General features: G+C 51.6%; 1 protein-coding gene across 2 annotated transcripts; it reads right to left on the bottom strand.

Annotated features, from left to right (window-relative positions):
* Positions 1-2,325: 2,325 nt before the first annotated feature.
* NAGK (N-acetylglucosamine kinase) lies at positions 2,326-11,834 on the bottom strand. Of its 2 annotated transcripts, XM_004277047.3 has the most exons (10): positions 11,162-11,834; positions 9,303-9,387; positions 9,049-9,147; positions 8,082-8,223; positions 7,158-7,268; positions 6,343-6,455; positions 4,977-5,064; positions 3,891-3,988; positions 3,311-3,389; positions 2,326-2,652 (listed from the first exon to the last, which is right to left on the bottom strand). In XM_004277047.3, the coding sequence occupies exons 1-10, from the start codon at positions 11,188-11,190 to the stop codon at positions 2,462-2,464; spliced, it is 1,035 nt and encodes a 344-aa protein (XP_004277095.1). In that variant the 5' UTR covers positions 11,191-11,834; the 3' UTR covers positions 2,326-2,461. The 2 variants fall into 2 exon arrangements, with proteins under 2 accessions (XP_004277095.1, XP_033256341.1); XM_033400450.2 differs by lacking the exon at positions 9,303-9,387 and having other exon boundaries at positions 11,162-11,833.
* Between the last annotated feature and the right edge of the window lie 301 nt (positions 11,835-12,135).

The raw sequence follows: 12,135 nt of genomic DNA on the forward strand, positions 1-12,135 counted from the left end.
TCTCCGAGGGGCTTTATAGTAAAAAGATCATGGGACCAGACCACAGCCAATGGGTTTTGTTTTGAGTGCTTTTATTTGCCTCCTTCCTACAATCAGGTTTAAAAAAATCTGAGCTGACTTGCCTATTTACAGCTTTTTGAGATAGTTATGTCTATACAGGGCCTAACTATTCACAGCCTTACAGACGTGAATGGTGTATTCATTCACTTAAAATTTTCATTAAACTAAGTACATTAAAGAGAAGTGCAGATATTGTAAGCAGTATAGTCCATAAATTTTTACCAACTTTCTGTTGGTATAAGGTGTTAACGGTATACTCATTTTTAATCCTTATATTAAAAATCCTTAGAGCACTCATCACAGCTAGAAGACATTCAGTGAACATTTGCTGAATGGATGGCGCAGATGAGGCCATGCTGTCCACGAGATCACACAGGTAGATTAAGGCAGTGCCGGCCTCTTCAAGTCCATTTCTTGTTCCCAGCTCTCTTGTTTGGCTGTTATAAGCTCAGATGAGATGAATACATACATATTCAACGCCTTGGCACTGCGGAATCCCATTAATTGCTCCTGGGATCTTATTAGTGAAGGAGATTATAAGTTTAAAATTAAAGGGGGAGAATCTCATCAAAAATCACTTATGACCTGCACTGCAACCTCTGTGTAACAGAGCCTAACTGGAGAATAAGCTACCCCATCACATCTCCTTTGACCAATGGAAAAAGGAACACAAAGTGACCTTGTGCAGTTTAACATTGCCTTCATTTTTTCAACTAATATTTAGTGAATACTTATGAGCTGGCACTAGAAAGTCAGTCAAGCTGTGCTCTAAGCCCTCCACTGTCCATCTGGAATAGTAGAGCCTGGACAATGGTAAGGAAGTGATGGCTGTACCCTGAAGAACATAAATATCTCTTTTTAAACTCTTCACCAATAGTTTTAGATTATAAATCCGAAACACTGCTTGATCCTGGTCCTGAGATCATGTGAAAAGACTTCTCCAAAGTTCACCACTCATCAGTAAGCGTTATTAGGACTGAGATGGAGCAAAGGCACTCTGCTGTGTCCCTGACTCCTTGCAAGCTTTTTAGCTGATGATGTACTGGTGACTTGCTGAGAGCTGACCCCAGTGGTCTGGGCTATACCTAGATGTGAAGAGGGCTGGCTGTCCCTTCAGAAGGGACTTGTCTTGAGTTATTGTTGTGTTGAGCTAGAGCTGATGGGACAAGAGCCGCTACCGTTGTGTTCTAGACAGTGAAATAAATGTCATCTGACTTGGGAAACAAGTATTCACGACCCCGTTGAGAGCCTAATCAGAGCTCCAAAATTATTGGGTGGAGCTTCCTCAAGTGCAGATCCCGGACCTCTGCAGCAGAAATTACCCAAGGTATTTGGTAGAAATGAAAATTCCCCATCTCATCTCATCCTTGACCTAATGAATCAGACACCTTATGGAAGGGGGAAAAAATAGAAACCTGAGTTTAAAACAAGCTCGTGAATAACTGATGCACAGCAGTTTGAGAACTGACGTTTAGGACATGACCCATGCCTCTAACAGCTTACACTCCAGACACCTGGAGAGGCAGCCACTGTGGATCGAGACTCTGGCTTCAGTCTTCGCCAAGCAACACGGGCAGAACAGGAAGCTCTGGGCTTGTCTTGACCAATCAACCTGCAGTATCCAGAGGACAGGAAATCATGTCTGCTCCTCACTGATGTTCATCATTCCCGCTGCCAAACAACAGTGTCATCCTGTAACCAGAGCCAGGCCAGCAGTCACCAGGAACACGTAGGCTGCCTAGTTGTGCCTAGTTGGCCTTCTTGGATATCAGCCATCCGCACAACTTCTTAAGAGCTCATTCATGCAGAAAAACTGCAAAATGTGCTGTTCACCTGTAAGTACCAAATCCAGTGAGGTAAAAATTCTCCCAGATTAGAATTGTACCCTGTCCCCTAAATCCTACTGGGACTATCAAGAGAGGGTGTGATATAGCTAAGGTTATTGCTGGTGATGTTCTCCATGGACAACACTTAGTTCCACTAAAAATAGGCAGCAATCTTGACCCTTGCCTTTGACTGGAGAAAACTGAGATCACAGGTTAACTGGCAGCCACACGGCATAAGTATCTAACGTGGTGGGCAGGGGCAGCACACAGGTTACCTGCCTAACCGTGTGGCGAGCAGATTGCAGACCACAGGTCAAGCATCTGGGGGTGGGGCTTTAACCCCTGGGCTAAAACCATCTCTGAGCCCTCTGGGATACCTGCTGGCAGGTGAGCTGAGGATGTACACAGCAAACGTGCTTGATAACACAATCCAACTGGGGAGTGGGTAAAGTGCGTTTATTTTCTTCTGTATGTTTCTTTTTCAAAAAAAAGAAAAGGAAAAGGAGAAAAAGCCTCCTGCCTTCCAGCACCCAATGTCCACCGGGCTTGGAGGGGGTGGAACCAGGGCCAGCCCCCTAGGAGAAGGTGTAGGAGTAGAAGGCAATGGCGTTGACGCTGTAGTCCATGGGGAGGAGGTGCCCGATGTGCCTAGCCCCTAGGCTGGCCCCGCCCAGGGCAGAGGAGTGCCGTAGCTTCAACAGGGTGAAGCTGGAGAAGGAGTTCTGAGCCTGGATCTCTCTGCCCTGGGTCAGCGCCAAAAGGAAACCTGGAGGAAAGAACGTAGAGGATGCAGATGAGAGACCAGGGAGAAGGTGGGGACAGAGGGAGGGAAAGAAGAGGCCCAGGCCCTGAGGCATCCTGTGGAGGTCCCACATGCCAAATCCCTAACAGATGGCTGCACCAGGGTGCGTGAGTCCAGCAACGGCTGTGGGGCACTGGAGCCCGAGGCCCCCAGGCCCCGATGCCTCCCAGGGGTTCCTAGGCAGCATCAGGGATCCTGGAGCTACTTCAGAGTATCTAATGGAAACCACACAGCCACCTGAAACAAGCTGCAAGGTTGCAAAAGGCACATTTCTTTCCTTCTAGCTAGGATTATGGTGACTGGGATGTCACCACATGCTGGTCAGAAGCTCCAATTTCAAGTCAGATTTGTCTTTAATTTTTAAAAGGTGGTGCCTATTTAATAAATCCTCTGGAAGAGAATGTCTTTCTAAGAGTTCAAGGAAGCTGGATGGGACATTGTAAAAGGACTCCGTGGAAGAGTGAAGGATGAGGGTCTTGGTCTGAGACATCAGTGGCCTGTCCAGGCCTCAGGGCCCAGGTCCCAAGTCCTCCCCAGGGCAGGCTGTTTTCCCAGACCACCCCCTTTCCAGCCCCATCTCTTGCCCTTGCCTGTCTCAACCTGCCCCCCACCCTATACTCACCTTCCTTCAGCAGCTCCCAGCTCTTCCACACAGAGCCCACACACAGGATGGGGAGGCCAATCTCCCCTTGGAACAAGACCTGGAGGAGAGCAGAAATGGATACTGGGGGCAACCAAGCCTCCCCAGTGCCAGAGGGGGACGTTTCTTAAAACTAGCCCAACCGATCTCAGCCACTCTCCCTCTAGCTGAGAACCAGAAGGTGGACTCAAAAGAAAAAAAAAGGGAGAAAAATAGAGAGATTCATAAAGGCAAGGTAGAGACGGAAGGGAAAAAAGAGTTAAGCAGCAACACAGAGGAAGAAAAGAGAAGGGAGGGAAATGGACAGAAGCAGGACTGAAAGAGGGGGACAGCGCATACACCACAGTAAGCCAATCTGCTATATATAAACACGGATGAGGGAGGGCACTGACCCAAAGAACTTCTTTGTGTTATAGACTTCCTGCAGAATTTTTCTCATACCCTAAGTTCCTTTAAAATCGTATCCAGTTTACACAGTTTGGTGGGACAGTCTCATTCTAATGGGAAAGGGCCGAGTCTGGCCCAGCAGCTCCCCAGCCTCCATTTCCCCCCTTCAACTCACCGGGTCAATCTCAGGCAACACTGCCACAACGTGTCTGCCCAGCATCTCCCCAGCCTTCCTGAAGATGTAACGGGAAAGGGGATCTCCCTGCTGAGCACCTGGGGTAGGGAGGAAGGAATGGAGTGGGTGAATACCCAGGGAGGCTCCGGTCCTCAGTGACTCTCTTTCTCTCTCTGTCTCAGGGCAGCAACAGTGCAGTGCGAGTACGATGGCTAGCAGAGGTCTCAATCAGGAACAGATGCTCACCTCACGGCGTGTGGGGAAGCCAGCCTCCAGAGCTGCCTCTCGTCCTTACCCACCGGCCCCCACCAGCTACTTTCACCCTAGGAAGGGTGTCCTGGACAGAGGTGGCTCACTCCAGGCACTCAAGAAGGGCAGCCCCACTGGGAAAAACACTGGCACCTGGTCTGTACTCCAACTTACACTGAGTTATTCAGTCTGTCCCCGAAGGTCTCTCTGCTCTGGGGACCCAGGACCCTACTTGAACAGCTGGCTGGTACTCCTCTCGGGGCTGCCCACCCGCCTCCAACAGTCTGCTGTTAGTCAGCCCAGCCCCTTCCTAGCTCTGCTCTGAAAGGGCCTCAGACCAGCAGGAGCTAAGAGGGCCCTACAATGCCCTGAGGCTTCAGGAATCCAAATTAAGGGAGCATGGACCGCACACTGGAGCAAGAGCAACGTGCAAACAAGCCCTATGGTTCAGCTCCTCCTGATACCCAACCAAATACGCCTAACCGCTCCGTGATTCCCTAGGCCTCTGGGTATCACTCGTTAAAAAAGAAAGTTATAGATCTGCCCAAAGGATAACTGCTTCATAAATTTCTCAGAAATAGACATACAGCCTGCACAAGCCGTGACAGCTGTCACGAAGAGAAACAGGTAATATAAAACGACTGGCAGTACAACCTGCGTGTCCTTCTGTCTCCACCTCAATGCTCACCAGTACCAAGGCCCACGGTGGCAGAAAACTGACGGCACTTGGTCAAAGGGAAATTGGCTTCCAATCCCCATCTGAACCCTGCTCCACCCTCCAATTAGGGAGGTCTTTGCAGAACAAAGTCAGATAAAACCCTACCCCATCTCCAGTACCTTCTGCAACTTTCCGGCAAAACCCAGCAAACCTGCATTTATCAAAGTCCCTATACAGGTGGGTGAGGATTCCTAGCCGATCTGGCACCTGAGAGACAGAGAAAAGGCACAAGATAGTCATCAGAAGCAAAGGAAAATTCCCAGTCTGCCCACCCAGTTGGCCTTCCTGATGTCTCTACTGTTTGAAAAGCTGGAATAATATTTGTTTACGCTCTAGAGTACAAGGATTTGAGATTTCTCATTTGAGAAAAGTTATTTGTTTTCCCCAGCATGGCTCTACTGCTCTTTAGAGGTTAGCCTGGACGCAACACAGAGCAGAGACCTGCGCTCACCAAAGAGTCTCCTGCAGTTCCTTGAGGTGCTCTTGAAAAGATTTCTTTGGTCGAAGGAATCTAACCACTCCTGCTCATTGCACCTCTCCCTTAAGAGTCACAATGCAGATCAAAGGCTCTGAGAAGTCAAAATTGATTTGTTTCTCCCACACTTATTTCACCACATAAAGTCCATCTTCTACCTCAACTACCTTACACACCTGTAATGCCTCTGAAGGTCCCAAGAACCAGAGATTCCCTAGAATACGTTACCAAAATGGAAGAGGGGCTGGGGGGCTAAAATTTGAGCATCTGTGGCAACGTATTAAGCATGTCATACATACTTTGTCATTTAATCTTTCTAATGTCTTAATGACTAAACAATAAGAGAGGGAGTAGTAGACATATTAGTGGTGTTCAGAACCAATCTGCTGAGTCAGCTCGCCTAAGTGGCCCTCAGCCAGAGAGATGTCTCTCAAATAAACTTACTTGCCTTCTCCTCTCTCAGCCTCCACCTCTGGTGCAGCTAAAGGCTGCTGTTTCCTAACCCACTACAAATGAGCACAGCCCAGACAAGGAGGGCAGTCAATCCCTGATGCCCTCCCTGGGTGGGAAGCTGTACCCTCCCAAGAACTCTCCCTGCCCCTCTTTAACAGGCTCTCCTCCCTGCCCCATACAGCCAGAGGCAGCTCACTGGCCAACATACCTGTTCAGACTTCACCTGCTGTCCCTGTGTCTGTGTGCACTGTCTCCTGATCTCACCCTGCACCTCTCACTTCAGCCCAAATGGCATCTGCCTTCAACTCGCCGCAGAGTCCAGCTGCCCAAGGATGAAGTCCAGCCTGTCCGCAACCTACCCTCTCCTCACGTGGGGAATGCGTGCCCACCTCATTCTGAATCCGGTCCTCACAGACGACTTCTCCATCCTCCAGCTCTGACAAACAATTCCCCCCGACTTCCCCGGGCCCACCCAGTCCCCCTCCTGAATTCACTCCTGCTCGGTCTCCCGCTGCCCTATCCCAGGTATGCATGTTTACCAGGGGCAGGGGGAGTACCTGGAAATAGTTGAACATGGCCTGTTTGACATAGCCAATGTCATGAGGAGCCGCCTCTAGGTTGTCGATGGAGTCAAACACTATTTTCACTGCCTGGTGTGCAATCCAGTAGGCTGCAGAGAGCAGAAAGGGCTAAGAAGATGGGGCAATCTCCCCGAGTTCACAGGGAAGGAAACTCACACCTAGACAGGGTTGAGTATTACAGAGAATCAGGTGCCCCAATTCCCAGCCTGGGGTCCTCTAATTAAACCGTATCTGACTGACCCACGTAAGGGAAAGCTGGAGGGGGAAGACTGAACAGGCGAAGCTGCGTCACATCAGCTCCCATCCCCACGTAAAGACCAGGTCAGTCAGCTGCCACCCAAACCACGAGAGTCACTGCCAGGAGCTGGACCCTAAGGGCCCTTATGAAAATGTCCACCTGCTACCTATGAAGAGGTGATGGTGGGAGGAGCTTCTAGACCCCCTTCCCACTAGCAGACTGGTACGGCATTTCCTGACATCTATGGCCTTAACCTTTACAGTGTCAATTCCCTCCTAAGGACTCCAAAAGTCAACACAGGTAGGCAAAGGCTATTATGCTGAGGCATGAATCTGAGTCCTGGGTGCAAATCACTGCTGAAGAGCACGGCCAGCCAGTAGTCCAGCATTTGCATCTCTAGATCTCTTAGTCATTATCTTGGACTCAGATTCAGGCACTCTCCCCAGAGAGCCCCAGGGGGTCAGCGGCCTGAGGGGAGGGGAGAGGAAGATGGGGAGCTGCAGGAAGTGAACGGTCCAGGACCCTGAGCCAGGCCCAGTTGGCGTGAGCTCACCTGAGCCCTCATCTCCCATCATGTGGCCCCAGCCACCGCAGCCGCTCTCAGAGCCATCGGGGTTGATGAGCCTGCAGTTGGAACCTGTCCCAGAGATGAGCACGATCCCACCTGGGGAAAGGGCACAGGAGGCTCAGTGTGGCCGAGGCCCTGCACAGAGCACACAGCTTCTGACTGAGGAAAGAAAGGACAGAAACCAGCCCCAAGCAAAGGGATCACCACCCAGTTTTGTAGAGAAAAACGAGCCCAGCTAGTTTCCTGCCTGAAGGTGGAGGGCCTGGGTCTCAGAGAAACTCCAATCACATAGTGCCCTTCTCTAGGGAACAGAGAGGCACACGAGTCTGGGTCTCCTTGCCCAGCCAGCCTTCAAGTGACTACCTGCTTTACTGAGTCCCTACCATGTGCCAGGGATTGTGTCAGACCCTATTCACACAGTGATACTCATTCAGTACCCTAAACCACCTTATGAATACAATTACCCCCATTTTATAGATAAGGAAATTGAAACTCAGAGCGTTCCATAACTTCTCCAAGATGGTGTAGCTGGCAAAACAGGAGCTGAGATTCAAATGCCAATCTCACGATACCATCACTTTTTATACTCCCGTCACAGAGTTCTTCCCATTGTCTTTTCAGCACTTGCTGCTTTCTCCAGGCTGCTTCGTCGCTGCACTGCCCAGGGGCTCCCTCCTCTGCAACGGAGTCTCATGTTGGACTCCTTTCTTGCTTCCCATCAAGACACCCTTCCTGCCCTCCCTCCTTCTGTCCAGTGCCTGCTCTGGCAAACCTCAGCTAATGAAGGGAGCAGGGGCTGTGATGAAGGCTGCCTCCCAGGTATTTACTAGTCAACTTCTGCCAGCTAAATCTCAGGGGCTTCCCCAGGAAAACCGGTTCTCAACCTCACCCCGCCCTCCACCTCCTCACCATCCGGCGTAGCTGTGGCGATGGAGCCGGCGGCGTCAGTGGTGATTAAGTAGCTTTCGCTCAGGTAGGGAAATCGGTCCCTCAGCTCCTCCATCAGGATCCTCACCGCGTCCTCCTGATCCCCACCGCTCAGGGATAGGCCCTAGGCCACGCGGGAGGTGAACGAGCAAGCAGCGCCCCAGACCCAGCTCCTTTCTCGACCCCCTCCCCTCCTACATCTGCTCCCTGCTTGCTACCGCTGGGCATACCCTGTTCATGCAGCCCCAGTCCTCCCTCTGCCACACACAGTGCCTCATCAAAGGCTGCGGCTGCAAGAAGAACCTGGACTGAGCCCTGCCAAGACGAAGGATTCAACAATGCCAGGTCAGGAGCTGGGGAGGACAACAGTGCCCCTAACAGAAAAAATCAGGCCGAGGAGCAAGTCGAGGAGAGGTAAGCTTGGTTCAGAGTGCGTGGGGTTTGGCTGTGCCTGCAGGACATCTCCCTGAGGATACGTCCAGGAAGTAGCCGGAGCTACGGCAACTCGGGAGAGAGCTGAGCCAGGAATAACAGGTAACATTTCATCAGACCTTATGGGTCAGGCTCTGTGCAAACCACTTTGGAATGTATCATGCCATTTTACCATCCCAGCAACTCTGAGGTAGCTACTGTTTCCCGTATTTTCCAAACGAGGAAACTGAGGCTTCGAGCAGGTAAGTAACCTGCTTAGGGTCACACAGCACAGATGCTGAGTGACAAAGCTGGGATTCAAACCGAGGTCTCATGGCTCTCCAAAGCCCTGTGCCCTTCCCATCCTTGTGGCTTGTAGGTGACAACGCAGCCACAAGAGTGGATGTGATCGGGTGAGTTTCTAGACCAGAGACTAAGCCCTCAAGGCCTTTCCCTTTGCAGTCATCGGACTCATCTAGTTCAAACTCGCTGTCTCAGTGTTGCTGTGACCTAATTCCCAAACTCTACCCAGACTCACCAGGCTTCGTAGAGGAACAAGAGGATCCACCCCTGCTTTCCGTTTGGCCCTGTTCACCATCTCGTTGATCCTCTCCACACACTTGTCTGTCCCGATCAGCTGGCCCCAGTCAAGGGAAGGAGGAGTTACAAAGGCCTGCATGACCTCTGTCGCCCCTACAGGCTGCCAAGTGAGCCCCCAGCCCCCACCTTAACAGGAGTTACAGAGAATAAAACCACAGTCAAGCCCACTGGTCCCCTCAGTGTGGCCTTTACCCAGTGGTTTGTGCTGAGTCCATCCGCTTCTGCCAGGACCTGCCCATCCTCTGAGAGTAAAAGCACCTTGGATCGTGTGCCTCCCCTACAGAACACAAGGGGGCACTCAGTCTTGCTCAGAAAAACCTGCAGATACAGCTAAACTTGTGCAGTCCTTGTCATAGGCAGAGCCCAGAGTGAGGGGGACAGCTTCAGCAAACCCAATCACCATTCCCAAATCCTCCTCTGTGGCTGGGTGTTTGCTGGGCTCTTGGACTTCCAAAACATAGTTCCTGCTCAGCTTCCCTTGGGGGTATCCTACTGATCCTGCAAGACCCTACTCATATATCACCTCGTCCTTGAAACCTCCGATGTGTGGCCCACCACTACAGCTCCATTAGTTCAGCCATGTCAGTGCCCCCATGGACTCCTCTGTATTAGAAGTGCGTTAAGCTGTTTTCCTGTCTGCCTCTCACTAGACTACAAGTTCCACTGGGTCAAGTTCTGGATCATTTATTTACCCTCATTCCAGGCACAGGTAACACTCAGTAAACGTGACTAAAAAGAATGGCACGTCTCTCTGCTTCTCTCACAATAGCTAAAGGCTGCCTTTAGCAGCTCCAGCTGCCAAGATTTTCAAGACACCCTTGTGAGAAATGCTGGCCAGATGACAGGAAGAGTTAATACCTGCTTAAGCAACTAAAGGGTCAAATGCTTATTACTGGGAGAAATGGTAGTTTGGAGGGAGGTCTTTGGTGGTGCGATGTATGTTTCTTTACTGATCAGTACTTTTAGGAATATCACAAAAGGACACTGAAGACCTGCTGATCAAACTCAAAGATGACAAGAAGTTTCAAGGGGTAGTTAACGCATGAGGCGGCAGATTATCGTCCCAAAGAACCTCTTGACAAACTGGAAAAATGGGTCATATGTTACACATGAATATAACAGGGATGAAAGCAAATTTCTGTAGTTTTTTTTTTTAAAAAAACAGTGCAATAAATACAGGGCAGGGGAGATCAATCATAACAATGCATGTGAAAAAAAAGACTTTGGGGTCCATGAGTCAGCAGTGAAATGTGACTGCCACTGAAGTAATGCAATGTCAGATTCAAAAGTAAGTGCCCTGGCTCAGACCCTCTACTGTGCCCTGATTTGACACACCCAGGGGACCCACACCCACATGCAGGGGACTTAGAGATCATTCGGTTCATCCCTCTTATCACTTCACACACGTGGTAACGAAAGCCCAGATAGGGCAAAACTCTTGCCCATAGTCACACCGAGGGGAAGAGCTATTACAAAAAGTCCTGCAGACAAGCTTCCTAACAGGAAATAAGCAAGAATAACAGAGGGTTGGATCTAGAGTGAGTAGCCTGGAGTGCCAAGAATGGAGGGGTTTCAGCCTCCCCCAGCTTTAGGTCCCAGATACCTTCCGGCAAAGATCACTGTCCGGGATTCCACCACACCCCCGCTCCCGACCCCCAGTCCAGCAACTTCACACCCGACACCTGTTCTGCAAAACTCTCTCCGGAGCGGGAATGGAAAAAAGAAGCTTCTCCAGCGGAGCACTGTGGAGTGGGTCTTTCGTGGGAGAAAGGGCTGTGGTTCCGCCGCTAAACACAAAGGACCTGCCCCGGGGTGTGGCTGTGGCACACAGTGCCTACAAAGCACACGACCGCGCGCGCAAGAGCACCGTCGCGCGGGCACACACTCCTCCTCCACAAGACCCCGCAGCCCAAAAGCCCAAAGTGGCTGGACCCTGACTGAGGTGGGAGGTCACCAGCCTGCCGACCTGGCCACGGCCTTCCGCCCCGCCCTCGGGCCAGAGAGTGGCCCAGGCCGCCCCTTCCGGACTCCCTCCTCCGGACCGCACTCACCCCTCTACACCCCCATAGAGCGCGGCCATGCTGCTGCTACCGCCACCGCGGATCCCGCCGTTTGCTTCCCTCCAGTCGGCGATCCCGGACCTCCAGCCCGCTGGGCACCGCCCCGCGTCACGTGAACGTCCGTGCGGTCCAGCCGACTCCCAGTGCGCGTGCGCGGGGCGTGGCACCGTGGCCCGCCCCAAGCCTCAGGGCTGCTGGTCTGGCTATGGCACCGGGCTGGGTGAGTGCGGTCCTCAGCGGCTCCTGCAGATCGCCTCCCCGCCTCCTGAGTCCTGCTTCTGGAGATGGATACGGGATCCCAAGCGGAGGAGCCAGGAAGGGGTGTTTGGGCCGGACCCCCTAGACCCGTTGCCTTGCTCTCCCCTCAGTGCCCGGAAGTTGCTGGCAGCTCCGCCTCGCGCGTGCGCAATGCGTGGGAGCCACGTCGACTGGGTGAAACAGGACAGTGAGGTACACCTGGCCAGACCCCCACTGGGGTGTGGGATCGGGGAGCTGCACGAAGCCAGGGGACCACTGGGAGTTCTAAAAAAGTGCACTGCTCAACCCAACACCTGCCTGGCGATGGCAGAGTCACACCGTGGGCACACGAGCACCCACTAAGACTTTACGCTGGACTTGTGTGAATATGTGTAACCAGGAGTAACCAGAAGCAGGCTGGGAAAGGAGAAAGCTCCCCAGGCTGTCCTTGTAAGCCTAGAGATGAAAGAGTTCAGCTTTCACTACTTTCCAAAGAAAGTTGGGTTCTTTGTAGAGGGTATTTGGGGGCTGTAGACTGCCAGGCGAACTAGCAGATAACAGTTTGTGAAATAAAATTCATATTTTATGGCAAGACAAAAATTTAAACATGAAAAGTTTTATCTCCCCTTTGGCTTCCTCTCTCCCCCCTATTGTGCATTGTGTATCTGCATTATGGATCGACCAAGCCTCCCCAAACTCTTGCAGGAAGGGGGACCCCTTCCGGGGCC

This window comes from Orcinus orca, chromosome 13, assembly GCF_937001465.1.
Source record: "Orcinus orca chromosome 13, mOrcOrc1.1, whole genome shotgun sequence".
Classification (NCBI taxonomy): Eukaryota; Metazoa; Chordata; class Mammalia; order Artiodactyla; family Delphinidae; genus Orcinus; species Orcinus orca.